The 20,275-nt window shown below is 39.8% G+C and overlaps 1 protein-coding gene across 12 annotated transcripts in view; it reads right to left on the minus strand.

Annotated features, from left to right (window-relative positions):
• Nucleotides 1–20,275, minus strand: part of CDC42BPA (CDC42 binding protein kinase alpha) — a 351,347-nt gene that overhangs the window by 14,737 nt on the left and 316,335 nt on the right. For all 12 annotated transcript variants that reach the window (XR_012380514.1, XR_012380512.1, XR_012380513.1 and 9 more), the window contains 11 exons: nt 19,595–19,700; nt 15,910–16,046; nt 15,076–15,215; nt 13,760–13,841; nt 11,605–11,821; nt 10,685–10,747; nt 9,074–9,667; nt 7,247–7,344; nt 4,578–4,662; nt 2,381–2,504; nt 1,600–1,717 (listed from right to left, as the gene is read on the minus strand). Coding sequence is in view for 9 of the 12 variants with exons in the window: in XM_025877951.2 (XP_025733736.1) it covers nt 1,600–1,717; nt 2,381–2,504; nt 4,578–4,662; nt 7,247–7,344; nt 9,074–9,667; nt 10,685–10,747; nt 11,605–11,821; nt 13,760–13,841; nt 15,076–15,215; nt 15,910–16,046; nt 19,595–19,700 (1,764 nt within the window). In the remaining 3 variants the exon portion in view is untranslated. The remainder of the gene's footprint in view (nt 1–1,599; nt 1,718–2,380; nt 2,505–4,577; nt 4,663–7,246; nt 7,345–9,073; nt 9,668–10,684; nt 10,748–11,604; nt 11,822–13,759; nt 13,842–15,075; nt 15,216–15,909; nt 16,047–19,594; nt 19,701–20,275) is intronic.

The following is a 20,275-nucleotide window of genomic DNA, read 5'->3' on the forward strand; positions in this document are numbered from 1 at the left end:
CCAACTTTTTGTCCTGGAAATACAAAAGTGCTTACAAGGTAAGAAAGGACTGGCAGAAACATTAAAAACTGGACTGCATTCTAGGGCAGAGGGGCACGTGTGTCAATGACGGAAAGAGCCAATGAGGCAGTCATGGGTTAGCAACATCAGTGACAAGAAATGCTAAAAATCAAGAGGTCTAATGGGGACAAGTGGTTGCACAGAAGGCCAGGTTTAGACTGTATGGTTATGTCATGTTTACTTGAGAATAAAGGAAAACCAGCCTGAGAACTTTAAACACATGCTCAGGATGAGCAAACAGTGGAGAGAAATCTGAAATTTCATTCATTCCCAGGCAAAAGGTGAAAAACCAGTGTAAGTTTTAATATGATAGGTAAGTGTAACAGTTTATTATTTAATATGTTTAGTCTTAGATTTTTTTACTTAGTTTAATTACTATTTTGAACACTTTATTTATAATTTATCCAGCACAGCTAATAAAAATCCCCATTCCAAGAGGATAAATGGCTACTGTTAAATGATTTGAACTCCCTAAAGGAGGGGACAGCACTATAACTAGGTCATCATAATGCCCTGGTGATAACAGTAAAAGCATTGTATTGGTTCATAAACAGGGTCAACTGGTTAATCGGGGTATTTCCAGTGAGGAACTCAGACTCAATGACTGATTTTTTTTGTTCTTCCCGTGAAACAAATGCAGGACTACCTTCAAAAGCTTAATTTTATTATTTTAAAAAACCTGACTGCACATAAAACTATATGTTACCTGGCATTTTTTTCTGTCAGCGATAGACCCTTGTCTCTTCTACGACAGCAGGATAGTGCTGGTGGTGGTAGTGGGGTGAGAGGATAGGCTCCCTCAGAAAGAGCTCTGGGTCCAGATTCACAAACCTACCGCTACCACCCGTGACCAAAGAGGTCCTGTGAAAGTTTCAACCATTTGCTGAGGTATTGTGATACTGGAATGTTAAAGGTAAACAGAGCCTGGAAAATTAGCTAATTCCACCAATATTCTTCATCTCAACATAATGGGTCCAAGAATTCAATCTTCATGTGAAAAACAAGTTTTCCTATGTTGTCAATTTTTGTGTGCAAGACAGACAGGGCAACATGTTTGCAACTGGGGAGAGGAAGAAGGTTTGCTTGCCCAACCAGGTAAGAGGTGTGGCCATTAATGACCAACCTAACGTGGTTCTCTGGGGGTAAAAAGGGCCAAATATCTGTACTGAATTGCTAAAACATAGTGAAATGTTGGTGATTTCATGAGCAAGTTCTGAGTCTCGGTACAGATCCCCTTCAAATCTGGCAGTGTATTCCACCACCAACAGTAAGTCTGGATACGGGACAAGTTTATGGGGTGTGCAACTAAGTAAGAACTGGATCTGTCTGGTTTCTCATAGATGCCCAAATGTTGTGTTTTTCTCATCAGGGATATATCATCACTCATCTTACACATATTATGATGTATGGACACAAACATCTCGTCATCATACTAACATCTCTTCTTAAGACTACATATGGATTTAGGCACACATGTATGCTTTCTCCCTCTCTGCCCCACTCGTAACCCCGTTCCCATTCTCCCTTCATTTCTCTTACCATTGGCAGGTCTTTTAGGATCTGTATCCCATCTCCTGGGCCCATGTGTGCTATGTGGTTGAAATTAGTTGGGTTAGAAATTAATTTATTTCTCATTTCTGGATCTCGCAGCATCTCTCTGTAAGATAAAACACCTGCTTAGACACTTTTTCTGTGATTGACCTAGATAATTTTAGAAAAAAATGAGCATCCTTTATTCACAAAAATAAAACTGTGAAATCATGTTTAATAAGGATAGAATTAACTATAAAATATACTCCATTAAAACTTTACTTAGAAACTTCTGTTTTAAATAAAAGATCTTGAGCATTTTGTGGGAAAATAGGCTTCTCTTAGCACTTACATATCAAAGCTGTATTTTACAGATAGTTCTGACCAATTTATGTGTCTTTTAAAATAACTGATAACACTTTAGTGATGTTTTTATATGTGCCCGGAAATACTATAAACCTTTGGGCTCTTTGCTCATGAGAGGTAACCCGAAGTTCTAAAGCCTGAACAGATGTACCACATGCAGGCATGTGCTGTTTATATTATTATACAAAGGCCCATAGTCTAAAAATTGTAAGCATTTCATATACACAGAGCAATGAATTACAATATGATACTTTAATCCAGTGCATACTCACACTTTGGAGAGTATGAATTAAAACTACACTGAACAGTACATTCATGATTGCAGTTTTGACACCATAGACGGGTGACAGATTTTCAGAGCTCATATCTGCCTTCCGAGTCAAATACCAGTATCACGACCATGAAGCCTCAGCTTCATACCCACCTCCTCTGCTGCATCCTCTCCTCTTCTGGGACCCTAAAGGAGAAGCGCCGTTTGTTGTTGATGTTTCTAACCATCTGCTTCCGACTATTGTCCGATGTTTCAGGAACCACCAGTTCATCCCCTTCTGTTAGAAAAAATACCAAGAACGGTGATGTTCTTTAAAGCACAAAAATGCTTTTTATCTGTTAATCTCTAAGACAGTACCAACATTCACCAGTTGTACAAACTACGCAATTCTCATTTTTAAACGTTGTGCGTTGATACTCACAGCAAATAATAATTTAAACCAGGACATACGTAAACAGGTATATGTGAAAGTTAAACATAGCTTACAAAGTACAGTTTCACTTTAATTTGATTATAAACATAAACTGGCACAATTTTAGTGGAAGACAAGAAAAATGCAGTTGCCTGGGGGGTCCTGTCACTTTGCTCCCTCCCCCTGCAATCTCTCTGCACTGTCTTCCCTCACCTTCCAGGCACTGGGTCCAATGCTCCTCCTGTTAGGCTGTGCAGCACTCAGGTATAAACGGGAAATCATTCGTGTAAATGATAACTAAAAGTATTTTGACATAATAAAACATGTCCTTTGCAAGATCCAGTCTGCCAGATGTGCACTAAGGACAAAACCTTGTGTTCCCACCAGCTTCCTTTACTAAAGGTAAGACTCTGTTGCTATTTCTACTCTTCCGAAGTTGGAGAGGAGATGATACTTAATCATGCATCCGGTTTCAATTTTAATACCTAGAAGTAAACAAAACTGTCCGCCAAGGGCTCCCCAGACCTGTTGAAATTTGTGAACATACTCTAGGAATAAAATAGGCAGCTGTATTCACACATGATGGATGCCATTCTCTAAATAAGGAACAGGAGAAAAGCCAATCTGCAGAATTTTTAACAGCCACAAAGCTGAAGTGAGAAAAAGGAGATGAGCGGAAGCCTGCAAGGCAAGCCAGGGCAGATGATTAGTGGAAAAGCAACACTCTCCTTGGATGGGAATAATGTAGCTTCGTGTGAAACAGTTTTGGAATTTGAGAATTGTGAGGGCAGGGCAGGTCTGGGTGAGTGATGGTGGAGTGGGAGATGTGGGACAGTCAGAAGGCTGCAGAAACACTTTGAGCCCCTGAGAGATGAAGGACAGAGCAAGACAGAGAAAAAGAAAGGGCCTCTGGGGAATGGGGCCCCTTCCTCTTCCCGAGGACAAGACACCTATGCTGAAATTCTGTCGGGTATTCCCTCGCCAAGCTCCGCCTCCACTGCCAGCTCAGAGCAGAAAGATGCGAGTTCGGGGAACGCAAGTGGACAGAGGCTTCATCCTACGGACACGACCTAGGACACGGACATATTGCATGATCATCACGGCCACACACAGTGAGAAGAGGGTGGAGCCAATCCTATACCAATATTTGGACTTCCTCTAAGAGACAGATACAAAATTAACCACAGGCCCTTAGAGGTGAGAGGTGTAAAGCTCAAGTGTCATTAGCTTCATGGTGGATCCATCACTGACTGGGAATCATTTCTAAATTCTGACTCTCCCTTTGGAAGTCCTCTCCTACAGCCACCAGTCCGTCAACCCAGAGACCTCCAGAACGCCAAGAGCACATGCCAGACATCAAATGTGAAGGCAAGCAGCGACTGTGGACACGGCCCTCGTCCTCTCTGGATTCCTGTCCCGGGGCTCTCACTCCCCGCTCCCAATTCTGGTGCTCCTGGGACCCTCCTATCCATTCTCCTTCCCCCGAGCTGATATGAACACTTCTGAAGTTCAAAGCCCTATGTGTTGTCGGAAGATGTATTCTCAAAGTCCCCAGTCAGAACTCTGGATGAGTTTTCACAATTTTAGCACCACAAACCTGGGTTAGATTTTGCGGTATCAATAATACAGAAGACACAGAAGACGTGTCCTACAGCGATACTTTCTCCACTTAAGTCAGTACTCCACAAAAAAATAACACGGTAGGTCAGCAACAAATATATTGTGTATACAGCTACGCAAGATTAAACAGAATGACTTTTTAGCAGACATTTATCTTAACAGACTGAGGATAGGATGACAGTAGCCAAGATCACAGACTTTGGAGTAAGATAAACCTGAGTTTAAATCTGGTCTCTGCCACTTATTTATTATCCTCAGGCAGTCAGCTTAGAGAGAACATTTCCACTGAAGCTATCCTATTAATGTATATTTTCTTACCTGCCATCTTATTTTTGAAATATATTAATCTAATTGTCTCCAGCCCTAAAAGGTTTAGTGATCCTTCACTGTTTAAGGGTCGAACCTAAAATAAAAATAATAAATAAATAAAATTAGTATTTCAATAAAACCTTCAAATGAAATCATAAAACTTCTGGCCTATTTAGAAAGCACACACTATTGAGACCTTCCATCTATCCTTCCTCTTCAAAATATAGCTCCCTCAGAAAATCAACAAAAGTTAACATTAATTCTGATGGGAATTATAAAATTATCTAATTTGAACAAAAAAGTTACAATGACAACATTCTGAAGGAAGACTATTCGGGAGGAAAAAAGCAGAAATATATTTAAATCTTAAATTTGACTTTTTAAAGCCATTAGTGACTAAATCATTATACTAAGAAGATATCAATGCAGCTGCTTTATGAATGTGATTAGAACTATATGTCCACATATGACAGAGATGAAACTGTGTACCACTCAGGGGGGCTGTCAGTAAACGGTGACAAAGCAACTCCTCATATACGTGGAACAGATGGAGTCCCTACCTCACACCACAGATCACACACCAACTCTACAGGGATTAAAGACATAAATACAACAGGCACAACTTTAAAACTTTTGAAATAAAGGTCCTATTATCTTTATGACCTTGAGTTAGGAAAGTTTCCTAACAGAAAAAAGATAAGAATGATACACATATAACGACATTAAAATTGGTAACAATAACCCCTGAAAGTAGTAATACACTCATGTTAACTCATGTTAACTAACTTAAATTTAAATTTAAATAAATTTAAATGAAATCTAAAATAAAATTTATAACAAGTTTTCAGCAAAATAAATTAATTTATGGTTATTAAAATAAATGCTAAGCAAATTAACAAAGCAAAGCAAATGCTGAGCAAAATACACAATCAAAATGGATAGGTCACAAATGGAGAAGATTTACCCCACCCCTTACTAACTCAACATTTACAATATATAAAGAATTTCAATAAATTAATAAAAAAAGAAGCCAGTCAAATAGAAAAGTGAGCAAAAAGCATGACTAGGTTTTCACAGAAGAAGAAATAAGAATGAACACATAAACAAAAGTAAGATGAAAGACATACAAAGATTAGGGACATGCAAATTCATGCTTCGATGAGATAGAATTTTACAACCATTGATAATGGTTATAAAACTATGAATTCTGAAAATGGCAAGGTCAGAGAAGATGTGGGTCTGCAGGAACTCCTCTGCACTGCTGGGGGGAGTATGAACCGGTACAATGACTCTGGAAAGTAATGACACTATCCTATAAAGGTGAACCCTTGCTTTCCCTGTGCCCCATCAATTCCACTCCTAGACGTGAGATATAAAGAAACTCCTGCACATGCACCCAAAGACACAGACATCAGTGTTCAGAGTAGCAAAACCTGGAAAATAATTCAAAGTCTGCCAATCAGAGAATGGAGAAATGAACTGTGATTTATTCACTCAAGAGAGTATTTTATAGTAGTGAAAAGCAATGAGCTACACATAGCATGTGTAACAACAAGGGTGAATCTTGGGACTACACATGAAGAAAGCAAGGCAGATGACACACATGTAACATTTTCATAAAGCTCAAAAGCAAGCAAAACTCAACAGTACAAAATGAAACAACTGTTTAAGAATATTTAAATATGCAGCCCCTCCCAAATCTGTATTTTAAGAAAAGCAAAGCAACGATACCTACAACATTCCCTCTCTGGGGAGGGGCAGGGGTATGGGATAAGGGAAAAGGACACAGGTAGAGGCAGTGATATTGGTCATGTTCTGGCCCTAAAGTTAGGAGGTGGGTTCATGAGTCAGCGGTTAATTATTATACTTCATAAAGGTCACATTCTTTCATATACATTATAAAATTCACATGATAAAAATAAAACAGAAAACTAAACATAATCAACCCAAATATACAAACCAGAGGGCCATATTTTAGGTTCTATACATAACGTGGGAGTATTTACAAGAGTTTTCATTGCTGATGTCCTTTAAGATTGGGGCAGACTTCGAAACAGGACGTTGGCTACTTTCTGGTACCTATTCCTCTACACCCTGCCCCCTAAACAATGATATAAGCTACATATATCTGTATGAAACTATTAGTCTTCTCTTATGCAAAACAGTCATTGTATACCTATAAAATTTCCTTCTGTTATCATAGGGAGATATTAAAGGGAAAATCATGTTTTATTAGGAATTTATAAAACCTTTTTGTTTTAATCATGAGACGCTTAAACAGTTTTGGTTCTAAGTTTAACCACCTTTCTAACGTGTGAGAGCTGTCTCAGGATTAGAGCCTGCATCCCGTAGTGTGAAAAGCAGTTACAAAAAAGAAATGACAGCATTCTCCTCCCTCAGAGCTCCTGAAGAGAAGACGACACTGGCATTTTAGGCCGGGTATAGATTCTAGTTGCTCGTTATGACAATCCTCCTATTGATACAGTGAAACTAAATGTGATAAAAAGAGTATGGTGTTGAATTACCTACAAAATTAACCAGCTTGACTTTTGTTGTCCTCTTAGCTAAACCCCAAATTACCGACTACCAGAAAATGCCCGAATAGTGAAAAATAGCCAACTATTAGTGTTTGATTACACTCATTAGTGTGCTTAGCCCATATTTTCACATGAAATTACCTTTTTGAGTGGGAGAGTCTGAATCCATTCCATAGAGTTCACGTCGAAGATATCAACTGCGTTTTCACTATACACCGAGAGATACGGTGCATTGTAACCTGCAAGAAGAGAAGGAGGGAACAGTGGCTAATTACTTCTAACTTGTAAACCCCAAACATTTTGCAAGATCTATGCTAAATAACTGTAGAGCAGAATCCCACCCAAAACCTACTGTGTTCATGTAGTAGCCACTTCAAAACATTTTTGAGGCAGACAAAACATTAAGTCATAAATGAGCAGAGGACATGCCGTGGGTCAGACAGCCACTTTAATACATAAGGATTCTGTGAACACAGATGGCGGAATATTCCCTTCTCCAGTACAAGTTCTATAAAGGGATGTCATTACATTTTTTTTAAAAGTATTTGATTCCTAAACCAGTTAAGATACGGACAGCACAACAACTTACAAAGCAATCTTTAGGTGAGACCTGCCATCACATCTATGAACATAGGATCACGCACCTGACACAGGCACGTGAGTGGGGTAAATGTTCAAAGCCGCTTACTGGAAGAATGAACAGCGAAAGACGGTGACACGAGCAAGGAGAGATGAGACGATTGACCTAAGCTGACATCACGTATTACATCCCTGGCCGAGCTATTCATAAGAGCTAGATATTCTGATTCCATATCAGAAGTAATACTTGGAATTATTACCTGACCAGGTTACCAAACAGTCCTTATTCTACACAGGATACCACAGATAAGAGTACGTGTTTTAGAAGAAACAAAACTTTAAGAATAGTTAGGTTTGGGTGGGTAGGATTACAAGTATTTTTCTTTCTTTTTTTTTAATCTAGATTTTCTAACTTTTCTGTAATAAGCATGTATGGCCTTCCCAACTCTTCTCCCACTAAACCTTTACACTCAGCTGTATCCCGCCCATCAGTCCTCCCACCTGGTTCCAGTGGAAGAGATTTCACGCCTCTGGCCCCAAATCCTTCCCCCTGTGTTCTGAATTCCATCCTCTCTGGCCTCCGTGAGTATCTTACTCTATTTCCTGTATTTACCACACAGTCAACCTTTCCCTAGTTCCCCAGTTCAGCATTCAAGCATGTTCAAGTATCTTCCACTAAAAACAAAGCACATGGGGTCAGACACTCCTCCCACGGGCCTCTCCACAACTTGGTACTTATGCTACAGAGCACTTAGAATCCAATGCAACTTCTCGCTTGTCATGAATCTTCCCTACTTCCCACTCTGCACCAGCAGGGGAAAATTGCCTATTGAGCTGGGCTCTCTATCTTGTCCTAGTGAGATGGCATGTAATGAGTATCCAATAATTTATTAATGTCTTAATATTTCTTGAAGGAGTGCAACAGGCAATCTCAAATATCTATCTAGATAAAAATATAAAACAGAGAAACACTTCTTACAGATGCTGCATTATACCTTTACATAACTGATTAAATAATTCACTTAGTAACTACTTCTCCAGAGTAAGTCTCATGAGCTGTTAATGCTCACAAGCACTGTGTTTGGGGGGACCATGAAGATAACTGTTTAGAGTTACTTCAAAATACAACATGGGTTAAAAATCCACAAGTAAAATATTCCATAGAAAGATTAGCTTCAACTAGGTACAAGGTAATGTCAAGCCTGCTGGCCGAGGCCTAACTATGGTAGTTACTTCACATAATTAAACAACATAATTGACGCTTAGGCAAAACCTTAAGGGTGACTTTAAAGAACCACCTGTTATTAATAGTCAATATATTTAGGAGATGAGGTAGAAGGAAAAGGAAAGAAACAAAAAGGTAAAACAGCCAAAATAAGAGACTCTTACAACAAAAGGAAGGATTTGCCGGCCACATCAGTTCCTGCTGTCTCGATCTCCGGCCCTGGCAGTCGGTGTATATCCCGATGCTGTTAAAACACAGCAGATACTCTTTACTGGAGATCTCAACTGCACAGATGGCATCCATCGGCTGATGTGCAATAAATGATAGTGTGTGGTCATTTGAATGGAGCATGCTGTACGGACTTCCTTCCCCATTCAAGGGGTATCTGAGGAATCCCGACTGGAATCCCACGCAGAGTTGTTCACTGAAGATCGCCATCCATTGCACATTATATGGCACTTGAATTTCCTTAAATTTTCTGTGACGGGTCTTGCTCTGAAATAGTTCATAACAGAGGACCTGCCTTTTCATAGCCACACACAGGCATGTGAGAGCTCCGTGGCACACTTTGCCAGAAGTTATGGACTGACACCCTTTAGTTTCTGCCAGTTTATAAAAATCAGTCTCTCGTCCGTCCAAAGCTGACATGGGAAAAAGTCGCACGTGACGATTTCGTCCTGAGATCACAGCAACAAGCTGATCATTTGGAATGAGTTCAATCTGATGTATCTTCTTATTGTCACCAACTCTAATAATTTCTAAGCAAAGAAATGATAATAAATCAAATGCAGAATGTTTTATTTATTAATTGTATCCCAATTATACTCCAAATGGTATGTCAACTTATAATAAAGACACAGATACACACAGAAGAATAAGAAATCCAAATCATGTGGAGAAAGAGGAAGATAATTATACCCATCATAAGGCAACTGCACACATCTACCGTGAGGTGTTAAATTCAGCACCACAATTTCTGGCAACCAAGGCAAAGGATCCCTGTGTGATAAAGCATGCCACATCTGTAGGGAAATCCTTTTTACTGGCACTAAATTCTTAGGAACTTTGCCATGGTGCTCCTATTTTAAGGTATGTTTCACTGAAGGTATTTCTTTTCTTTTTTCTTTTTTTCCCCCTAGGGAGAGAGAGTGCACACATGCATGTGCAAGCAAGGGGGAGGGGCAGAGGGAGAGAGAATCTCAAGCAGGCTCCAGGCTCAGGGACTCCTCTTCAAGCACTAACAGAGCAATGAACAAATCAAGCTGTATCTTTCACATCCATCTTTAGGCATGCAACCTGAGTTTGTGTGCAGAGCTGTTAAATGAATGACAAAAGAAACACAACACATTCTTGCAAGTTTAAGACCTCAGGAGGATTAAAGAATATTAAAAGGTATCTTGATTTATAAACACAACAAATTAGGTGTGGAAAATTTCAATTACAGAATACATAAGAGCAAATCGTGCTCTTCTTAGAATTTAGAATCTAGAGTTTAGATTTGTCTAACAATATCTGGTTGAAAGTTACTCTGCAATAATTTCTTTCTTTTTTTTTTTTTAAAGATTTTATTTTTTTATTTGACAGAGAGAGACACAGCAAGAGAGGAAACACAAGCAGGGGGAGTGGGAGAGGGAGAAGCAGGCTTCCTGCGGAGCAGGGAGCCTGATGCGGGGCTTGATCCCAGGACCCTGGGATCATGACCTGAGCCGAAGGCAGACGCTTAACGACTGAGCCACCCAGGCGCCCCACTCTGCAATAATTAACTTTTCTCTTACCATCTTTGGTGACGTGAACAACAAACAACCCTTCTTCATTGCCCAGCGCTATCCTTTCGTGATCTACGGAAGACATAAATATGAAACACTGTTAATAGGTAAAACTATGTAAAACTAATAGAACAAAACAGATAATAAAGAAATTTGGTGCAAAGAACTGAAATAAGTAACTTAAAACAGCAATAACAATTTGTACTATTAAATCTCCTTTCAGATTACAGTGGTAAATGTTACCTCATGTCTTTTTAAATGGAACAGTCATTAGAAAGTATATCCATTCTTACAAAAAGAAGTAAATGTTTATTCAATAAAGGGTGAAAAAAATTAAAAACCTAGTTTGTTAAGCACCCTGGGTCTAGTTCTATTTCTTGTTTTGGGAGGGAAAAATTGTGGAAGGCACTTGAACCCTACTCACTAACTTTTCATTATCGACTAGAAAGTAACAAAAGAGTTGGATGTGTACCTAACAGGACAAAAATGTAAACCTCCAGACACAGACACCACCATTTCTTGAGGGCATTTGATATGCAAGGGTGACCCGTGTCACATGTCCCACTTTCCTGAAACCTCCCCATCACTTCTGCAAGGTAACTGGAACCTGCATCTTACCTAGGAAACTTATGCTTTAAGAAGTTAAACAACTTGTTCTAAGTCACACAGCAGAAAATAGATCGTTAATAGGTTAATCTTCAGCACCGTTGCTTTTTCAGAAGAAAACACACTTGGAAAGTGTACTTATTATCATTTACTGGAAAACATAGCTCTCAATGGCCTCGCTCACTCAGTAGGCACTTCCTGTGCATCCAGGGCACAACACACACCATGCTGGACCCTGGGGGTTCCCAGCTGTAAGCCAGCCCTGCTCACATGGTAGGTTAGTCAACAACTGTGGTAACATGGTCAACGGGGCAAGTCCGTACCTATGATTGCAGCTGCCTGGGTTGTTTTAATGAGGGGCAGAGTGCTGTCATAAGCCTCCTTGGGAACATAGACTGAGCGGTCTCTGAATTTGCTTTTCTTCAAAATCTTGTGCAGCTCACTGAGCATGCCCACCCACTTGTTCCTCTCGCTCTCGCTCTCCGCGAGCATCAGGACCGAACACCTGCTGTCAGACGCCGAGAGCTGGGAAGCAGTGACCTAGGACAGTTGAATCAGCCTATGTTAGAAAACAGATACCCTCCACACTGGTTTCATGCTGATGCTAGTTGACCAGACTCTGGCCAACAAAATGAGCACTCATCAGATGACACCTTTACCAGAGGTCAACTCTCCTAATCAGGAGAATAACTAGTCTTCGCATTAGAATTCATGACAAAGCAGAGGTAGCATATACCGCTATCTATCTATCTAGATACCATTTTATTTATTTATTTATTTTTAAAAGATTATTTGACAGACAGAGACACAGCGAGAGAGGGAACACAAGCAGGGGGAGTGGGAGAGGGAGAAGCAGGCTTCCCACAGACCGGGGAGCCTGATGTGGGGCTCAATCCCAGGACCCTGGGATCATGACCTGAGCTGAAGGCAGATGCTTAATGACTGAGCCACCCAGGTGCCCCCAGATACCATTTTAAATGTTAGTAACCATTTTTTAATTTTCTTTGCTATAAAATGCCAGAATGCCATCATTGAGAAATGCATGACCCATACTCATATATCAACAGCAGCTGACATTTACTGAGCAATCTCTGAGCAGTGATCGGAGCATGTTACAAGTATGAGACGGGTATTGCTATCATATCCTGATTTTACATATGAAAATACTCTGGCGCAGAGACTCACGGTCTCCAAGGATGTCCCACCAGACTGGGATCCTGGGTCCATGCTCAGAAGCACTACACCAAACCGATTTTCAACTTGTTTTAAAAAGTCAGCAATAACACTTCGTTACTTCATAACATAACTCACGTTATTTTAGAGAAGATCAGATCACTTGAGTTGGTATTTACATGAAGATTTATCACTATACAAATAGCACTTACAATCAGAACAGACTTAAACGTTATATATATGGATCCCTTCTTAAAGGCAGCAGTGACCATAAAATCCCACTATGTGAATCAGCTTTAGGCAAATGGGCCTCCTTAGGCTCCCTTCTCGACCCTTCTTAGATACAAGATTCAAAGACACTCAGCATATGGGCATAACATTAGGGCAGTGGGCTTTTTTTTTTTTAAACATCTATTGTCTTAATTTACCAATTCAAGATCGCCCTGTGGTAGGGCAGACAGCCTCCAAAGATGGCTACCAACAATTCTTTCTATGGAATTCTATTTTTCTCATCAAGCTCTGGAGTCTACTTCCTCTCCCCTTAAATCCAGGCCGGCCTCGTGACATGCTCTGACCAACAGAATGCATGGGAGTTATGCCTGTTTTGGTCTGGTCCTTAAAAAAGAGGCCTGGCAGCTTCTTTTGTTCTTGTGGAGGCCAGCCCTGTAGAGCTCAGCCGATGACTGAATGAGAGACCACATGGAGAAAGTTCACAAAGAGAGCAGAGATCGCCCAGCCTGACAGCCAGCAGCAAGGCCCCAGATATGGAAGCAAGGTTATTCTGGATATTCCAGCCCCAAATGAGCCGAATGTAGCCACAGGAGTGACCCTACTCAACCCCACTCCAACTGGATAACTGACCCACAGTATGGTAAAAAATAAATCATTACTGGTTTAAGCCACTAAGTTTTGGAGTAGTTATTACAAAGCAATGAAATAAAACATTAATTTTTTAAATGAGATTTTAAAAAGAAACCTCTATTTTTCAAAAACTTGAGAAACCTCACACTTACTCAATTTTCCATGTGGTATATTTATTTGGAATGTGAATTGTGGCTCAAAAGTATCACCCAACATGAAACTATTTTAGAAGCCAAATATTCACGCTTTCTACGGGTCTTTTACTGATGAAATATTTACTTAGCACTAATTGTCTATACATTCAAGTACTGGATGATACAAAACACATTAAGGAATATAGGATTTAATATTTCCTAGTAAGTTTATGATCTATATACAGAGACAAAAATATATATTCACTAAGAACACATAATTCAGTGATCAAATTACAGCACACATACTCACTCTGAATATGCAGGGTATATCTTTTCGACTTGCATGAATAACATCAGAAGCCAAGACTGAACTCACAGAAAATTCTTCATCCCTGAAGGAAAAACGCAACATTAAAAGTCAGTGTATGTGGGTATGTATGTTGTATTTAGTGTGCATCCAAATAACACACATGGGACAATGCTCAAAACTTCACTGCACAAAACGTCCAAATTGAATTTAAAAAAATTGATTTTTTCGCCATTGTAATTGATGGTGCCCAGAGGAATTTATAAGGGGTAACTTAGCAGTGGCAATTACACAGGGCTGGCAATGACTGCTGCCTCCAGCTGCAAGGCCAGTACCCATACATGCAGATGAGGGATCGGAACCCTCCAGAACAACACACCCTCTTGTCTCCCACAACACAGCTCACAAGCCCGTAACATAGCATATCTGACATTTCACTCTTCCGTCAACATCTGAAACAGAAATCCTCCACAATAATTTACTCCTTGTGACTTCCTAATTCTTAGTGCCATCATTCTCTTGGTCTTGAAGACTTGACGCCTTAGTCTCGTCTCTGCTTCCTCTCCCTGTCTTTTTCTATAGCAATTCCCTGAGCAGGCTCTGTCGGACTTTTCGTTGCTAATGTTTCCTGCACCTGTCTCCTCATACTCTGTATCTGGGGGAAGAGGATGTGTCTAAGGTGCTGGCATGAAATGCCAGTGTGCGCCATGGCTGGAAATGCTTGTTCTGAGTGCTGGAGAAAGAGCTGGAGGGAGGCCTGTGTGGGAGTCATCAGCACAGAGGTGACAGCTGAAGCTCTGGGGGCTCATAAATCACCCCAAGGGAGTACAGGAGTTACAAGAAGAGGTAAAGGAGAGCACTCCACGGGGCAGGGGAAGGGCCTGAAGAGTGAGACCAGAAATATTCAAGAGGTGGACTCATTCAAATGTTTCCCGGCTCATTACATACTCTAAGAACCTATCTGATTCTGGGATTTTTTTCCTCACACTGGATTTACGATTCATACCTTCAGGTGACAAGACGACATATTAGGCCTTCGTCACCCTAGCCATCTTTATGCTGGTCTTTTGGATTCAAACATTAGCTTCTTTTCCCTAAGCCCGAACCCCAACTCACTCACTCAACACACATCAACAAATCCTATAACGACACCTTGCTTCCTGGTTTTAATTATATTACTCTGGCAATATTAGTAAATTCGATTATTAATATGAAATCAGATTTAAATAAAAATATGGCAATGTAATTAGATGAAAAACCAGACACTTTTTTATTCCTATGTCACAAAGACACAAATATTTTCACTTTGGAAAGCTTACCTCATGTCAATCACCTGACTGACCACGACACTGGGCTGAGATGCTTTTCCTTCCGCAACATCATACAGGAAGAGTTTAAAGTCACAAACCACAGCCAATGCTCTTTGCCATCCTTTCTTCACTCCAGCTGGCTTTGGGATCTTCGGGAAACAGAAACAACTCAAACTAAAATGTCAGTCACAGCCCCCTTAGTTACCTATGTAACTGCACGATGGAAACCTAAAGATAATGTACACGTGTCCTAAGTCTGCCGCTCTGGCGGGGGGGGGGGTCAAGTGCAGATGGAAGACACAGATCACTGATAATATGAGAAACTGTAAGAATACATTCTTCAAATATTGTATGACTTTTTATTCTGAAAAATTTTTAAATGGTACCATTTTAGCTTTCACTAATAATTCATTAAAATAACATTCATGGATTTCTTTCTTAGTAGCATAAAAGTCAAATTTGGGAGTATGATGAAATGTAGCTTACACTTTAAATGTTATTCAGGATTACAAGTAAGAATACCCCCTGATAACATCTCATACATCATAGGCATACACTGCATCTCCAGGAAGACCAGGTGCCAAAGACTCCTTTAGGGAGATTCCAACATCTGTTCGTTACAAAATAGGGACAGTACAGAAAACTGTAAGACATTTTGGAATTTATTTCCAAGCAAAGGCCAGGTTTTTGTTTTCAAATCACTCTGGATGAAATAAAATTATTAGATGAATTTTATTCGCCTGCTTTTCTGGCAAGGAGTATGTTTGTAAGGCGACTGGACTTTATTTTCAGTCCTTAATCAACCTCAAAAGATTAATCTAAACCCAACCTAATCAGACTTACCCTGACATGACCTTCATATGCTGTTCCTATTCCCTTCTGCGGATCTATCCCCAGAGGCCCTTTTGTCTGCTCAGGCGGGACTGGACAAGCAGTTGGAGCTTTGTTTACACAAGTTATATGACATGAAAATCCACACACTTTTGAAGGGGGGGAAAAACAATGGTCAATAAAAATTCACTTTTACAAAAAGATAATTCACTGAGCACTCATTATATACAAGGGGCTATATATAGTAGATGAACGCTTATCTGTGGCTTTGTTTCAAAGAACTGTTTTGTCATTTGGGGAGCTGATTCATTTGCTTACTAATAAGAATTTCAATGAGAAATTGTAAAGATTTTTATTACTGTAATATTGTTTTGTGTTAACATTAGTAATCAAGAGCAGCCAATACATAGAAAAAAAAAATCTAAGCTTGTGAATACAACAGTTGATTTAAACTTGGCATTCCAAAAAGTAGTTTCCAGAGTTCTAACTCTTCATCTCACTGCAACTTGGTTATCTGCCCTGAAAGTTTCTCTTGCCAGGGTCACTAATGGACATAAAATTACCTGACATCTTTGCAGTGTCTGGCAAACTTTACCAATCCCTCTTTTTGAAAATGAAATTGTTTAACGATTAAAAAGGTATAAATCACGGGTAAACTTTAGGATTTGTTAATTTTTATCATCATAGATACTTCAGCTATGACTAAGATCATAACAATGGTCAAGTTTATTGAGTACATTTCTCTGTAACAATCTAAGAGAAGTACAGCTACTCCTATTTATGATGGACTTGCCCTGGGTCACAGGACTCCTAAGTGGCATTGCTAGAATTCAAACCCAGGCAGTCGGGCCCAGAGCCCGCCCTACCAACAATGCTACCATGATACCTCTACCTGATACACGTATGATGAACTTGAGACTCCAAGAAACAGGATAAACAAAAATAAATGTATAAGTTTCACTGAGACTTGGTTAGTGATAATTAAAATATTTAGGGGGTGCCTGGGTGGCTCAGTTGGTTAAGCCTCCAACTCTTGATTTCAGCTCAGGTCATGATCTCAGGGTCATGGGATTGAGCCCCATACCGGGCTCTGCACTCAGCAGGGAGTCTGCTTGAGATTCTCTCTCACCCTCTGTCCCTCCCTCCACTCACTCTCTCTCTCTAAAATAAACAAATAAAATCTTCAAAAAGTTAAAATATTTAAAACAAACAAACTTGTTGGAAGGGGCTGCAAACTAAGGATAGCCATTTAGACAATTTCTACTCTAAGGGTCAGTCCTGCAGAATATTTGGGAAAGATTAAGAGAGGGCCTGAAGGGATACCATCAGGGAATGCATGCACACGGGAAAAAGTATCATACACCACTGATAGGCATTATGAAACCACCAGAGGGACAAGATGAACTAGTACTGACTGTCAAAACTACCAAACTTCTATAAGACATCTTGTTCACTTTTAAGTAGAGTGTCTAACAAGTTATAATTTGTTTTACTAATTAGGCAAAAATCTCAGCTCCAAACAGCAGAGGAAGCAACAAAATAATTGTCCTATACAGGATCTAACTTCAATCAACCAGGAAGAAATTAAAATGATAGGAATCTTTGGAGGCTGTAACCACATTACCATAACATTTATGAAAGACCTTATGAAAGGTCTAATGTGTCCCCACACTATAGAGGGCAGGGTACTAAGGGTCTTTAGGAAAGGGGTGCCTGGGTGGCTCAGTCGTTGGGCATCTGCCTTCGGCTCAGGTCATGGTCCCAGGTCCTGAGATCGAGCCCTGCATCAGGCTCCCTGCTCCATGGGAAGCCTGCTTCTCCCTTTCCCCCTCCCCCTGCTTGTGTTCCCTCTCTTGCTGTGTCTCCCTCTATCAAATAAATAAATAAAATCTTAAAAAAAAAAAACTTTAAAAAAGGAAAAGGGTCTTCAGGAAAGAAACGCACAATCTCATGATGTAAGACTCTAGAAAGGGGTTGAGGAGATCTCAAAAACCCCTACCATATAATTGCAAATGAATCTGATGCATAAGAAATGATGAGGAACCTAACACCAGGTAGCTATCCAGGATTCTTTCTGATAAACAGATTTTAAAATGACATTTATTTTTTATTTGTATTTTATTCTTTTAAAGATTTATTTATTTTAGAGACAGAGAGAGCTGGGGGAGGGGTAGAGGGAGAGAGAGAGAATCCTGAAGCAGACTCCCCACTGAGCATGGAGCTGATGCAGGGCTTGATCCCAGGACCCTGAGATCATGACCTGACCCAAAAACCAAGAGTTGGATGCTTAACCGATTGAGCCATCCAGACGCCCCTAAAAGTGACACTTATAAGTACTGGCTAAATCCAAAATGGGACAAGGCTTAAAAACTGTACAAATTCTCTCCTTTGGCTTCCATCACACCTTCCTGGTCAATGACACAGGCTGTTCCTTTTTCAGATTACTTTGCTGTCTTTACCTTTCACCTCCCCTGAGCTGTTTCCCAAGGCTCTGTCCTCATACTTGCTCTCTTTTCACTCTGCGTGTTTCCTGGAAAACGCCATTCCCCTTCATCACTCTGTATGCTCACAACTCTCAAATCTACTTTTCAACCCTAGACCATTTGCTTTGGCTCTAAACCCATGCATCTACACGACTAGCTGAGACGATGCAATCTGGGGCTTCTACTTTGGCTGTGAGAGCTAATCAGACATAGAATGCACTGCCTTAAGATGCCATTAACAGCCCCTTGATTCAAAGCGACCAAATACAAATTACAAGCACATTCTACAAGGGGAATGCCTGCTTCTGATGTGCACTGATGACCTTCCCTGCAAAGTCCCTTCCAACCCTAAAGGCTAAGAAATGGAAACTCATATTAGAATTTGAACTAGCAACTATTTTATCTTTCTCATAAGACAGATCAGTAAATGATACATAAGGCATTGTTACAGTGATAAATTTCATTTGATTAAAAAAAGCATATTCCCAAACTATTTCCAAACAGTATATCCCATTATAATTAAGTCATTTTCATTTCAGAAGTCTTAGGAAAAATAAAGTAGTGCCCAAATATACTTTGTTTTCTGTTCAAATGGCCCCTGATCTCTCATCTCTCAGAATGTGAGCTCCCTGAGGGCAGGCTCCCAGCCTTCTCCCCACCCCGACTACATCACGGTGTCTAGAAGTACAGGACAGGCATTCCATGAACGCACGATGGATGAATCAATGAGTCAATGAGCGGTAGGGAGAATCCGCTGATATGAATACTGGGAATAAAATATCTTTCTGAGGAAAAGTGGCAGACACTTAATATTTCTGAAAAGATACTGAACTGCCTACTTCTGAAGAATGATTTCTCTTATTAGAGAAATTAAGCAAGGTGAAAGTTAAACGAACAGACTCAAGGATAACTTTTATGTCTTCTGTCGCTCAGCTTAATGCTTTCCCAGAACCACAAATTCACCCGAATAATGAAACAAAGATGAATGAGCCAACTGACAGAGGTCTCCCCTGAAAAATGTTTCTAAGGGCCGTCTAGTTTCTCCCCTGTTCAACATGTAGCAAGGTGCTTGCTTTATTATCTGTACTCCTGTTATCAGAAAAAAGCAGAACAAGCACTTATATATTGTTTAAGGGGAATACAGCTATGTGATTACAGTTAGGGAGCCAATGCTAGGACTCTAACGTCCCACTCTCCTGCCATTTTGTTCTTACCTTCACAGGAACAGCCCTGTCTTATCAAACCCACCATCAGAGAGGTGCACTGGTGACATCTGGTAGGGGCAGTGAAAGATTTGACAAAAAACTGATGGGTCTTGCGCTGCAAAACAAAGGGACAAAAAACATACACCAATGATTAAAAACATCAATTATTTAAAGGATTTCTGTAATGTTAATCTCTGGGTGCCACATGATCTACTAGGATGTTTTCTAAATAGAAGTGGAATGAATTATTTTCATTTCTCACATCTTTCTGTAATTTATGCTCTTTGCATATTTTTATTAGGCAATATAGAGCTAGGTTAAGCTAAAAATAATGTAAGAAGTTATATGGTAATTGTTCTTGAATGCCATTTGAGAAGTTATGAACTGTAGCTTTTTATTTTTGCTCACAGATTTTGATTCAGGATTTTTAGAAATTCTTCAAATTATTCTTCAGCAAAGAGTTAAGTGAACTGCTACATATTTGTACCTCTACAAATAGAGAAATTTAATATGCTTTTATACCTTCTTAGGAAGAACAAAGAGTAACTGAAAATTCTTGTCCTGGCTATAAATCAAGTAATTTTATTTTCTGGGACCAAGAACAAAGAATATGCTTAATGAATCTGTTTCCTCCTATGGAAGCAGGTGGTATTACCCTTGAATAGACAAACATACACCCGTATTATTCTA

This window comes from Callorhinus ursinus, unplaced genomic scaffold (genome assembly GCF_003265705.2).
Source record: "Callorhinus ursinus isolate GAN/ISIS: 27379988/994484 unplaced genomic scaffold, GSC_fseal_2.0 scaffold13, whole genome shotgun sequence".
NCBI lineage: Eukaryota > Metazoa > Chordata > Mammalia > Carnivora > Otariidae > Callorhinus > Callorhinus ursinus.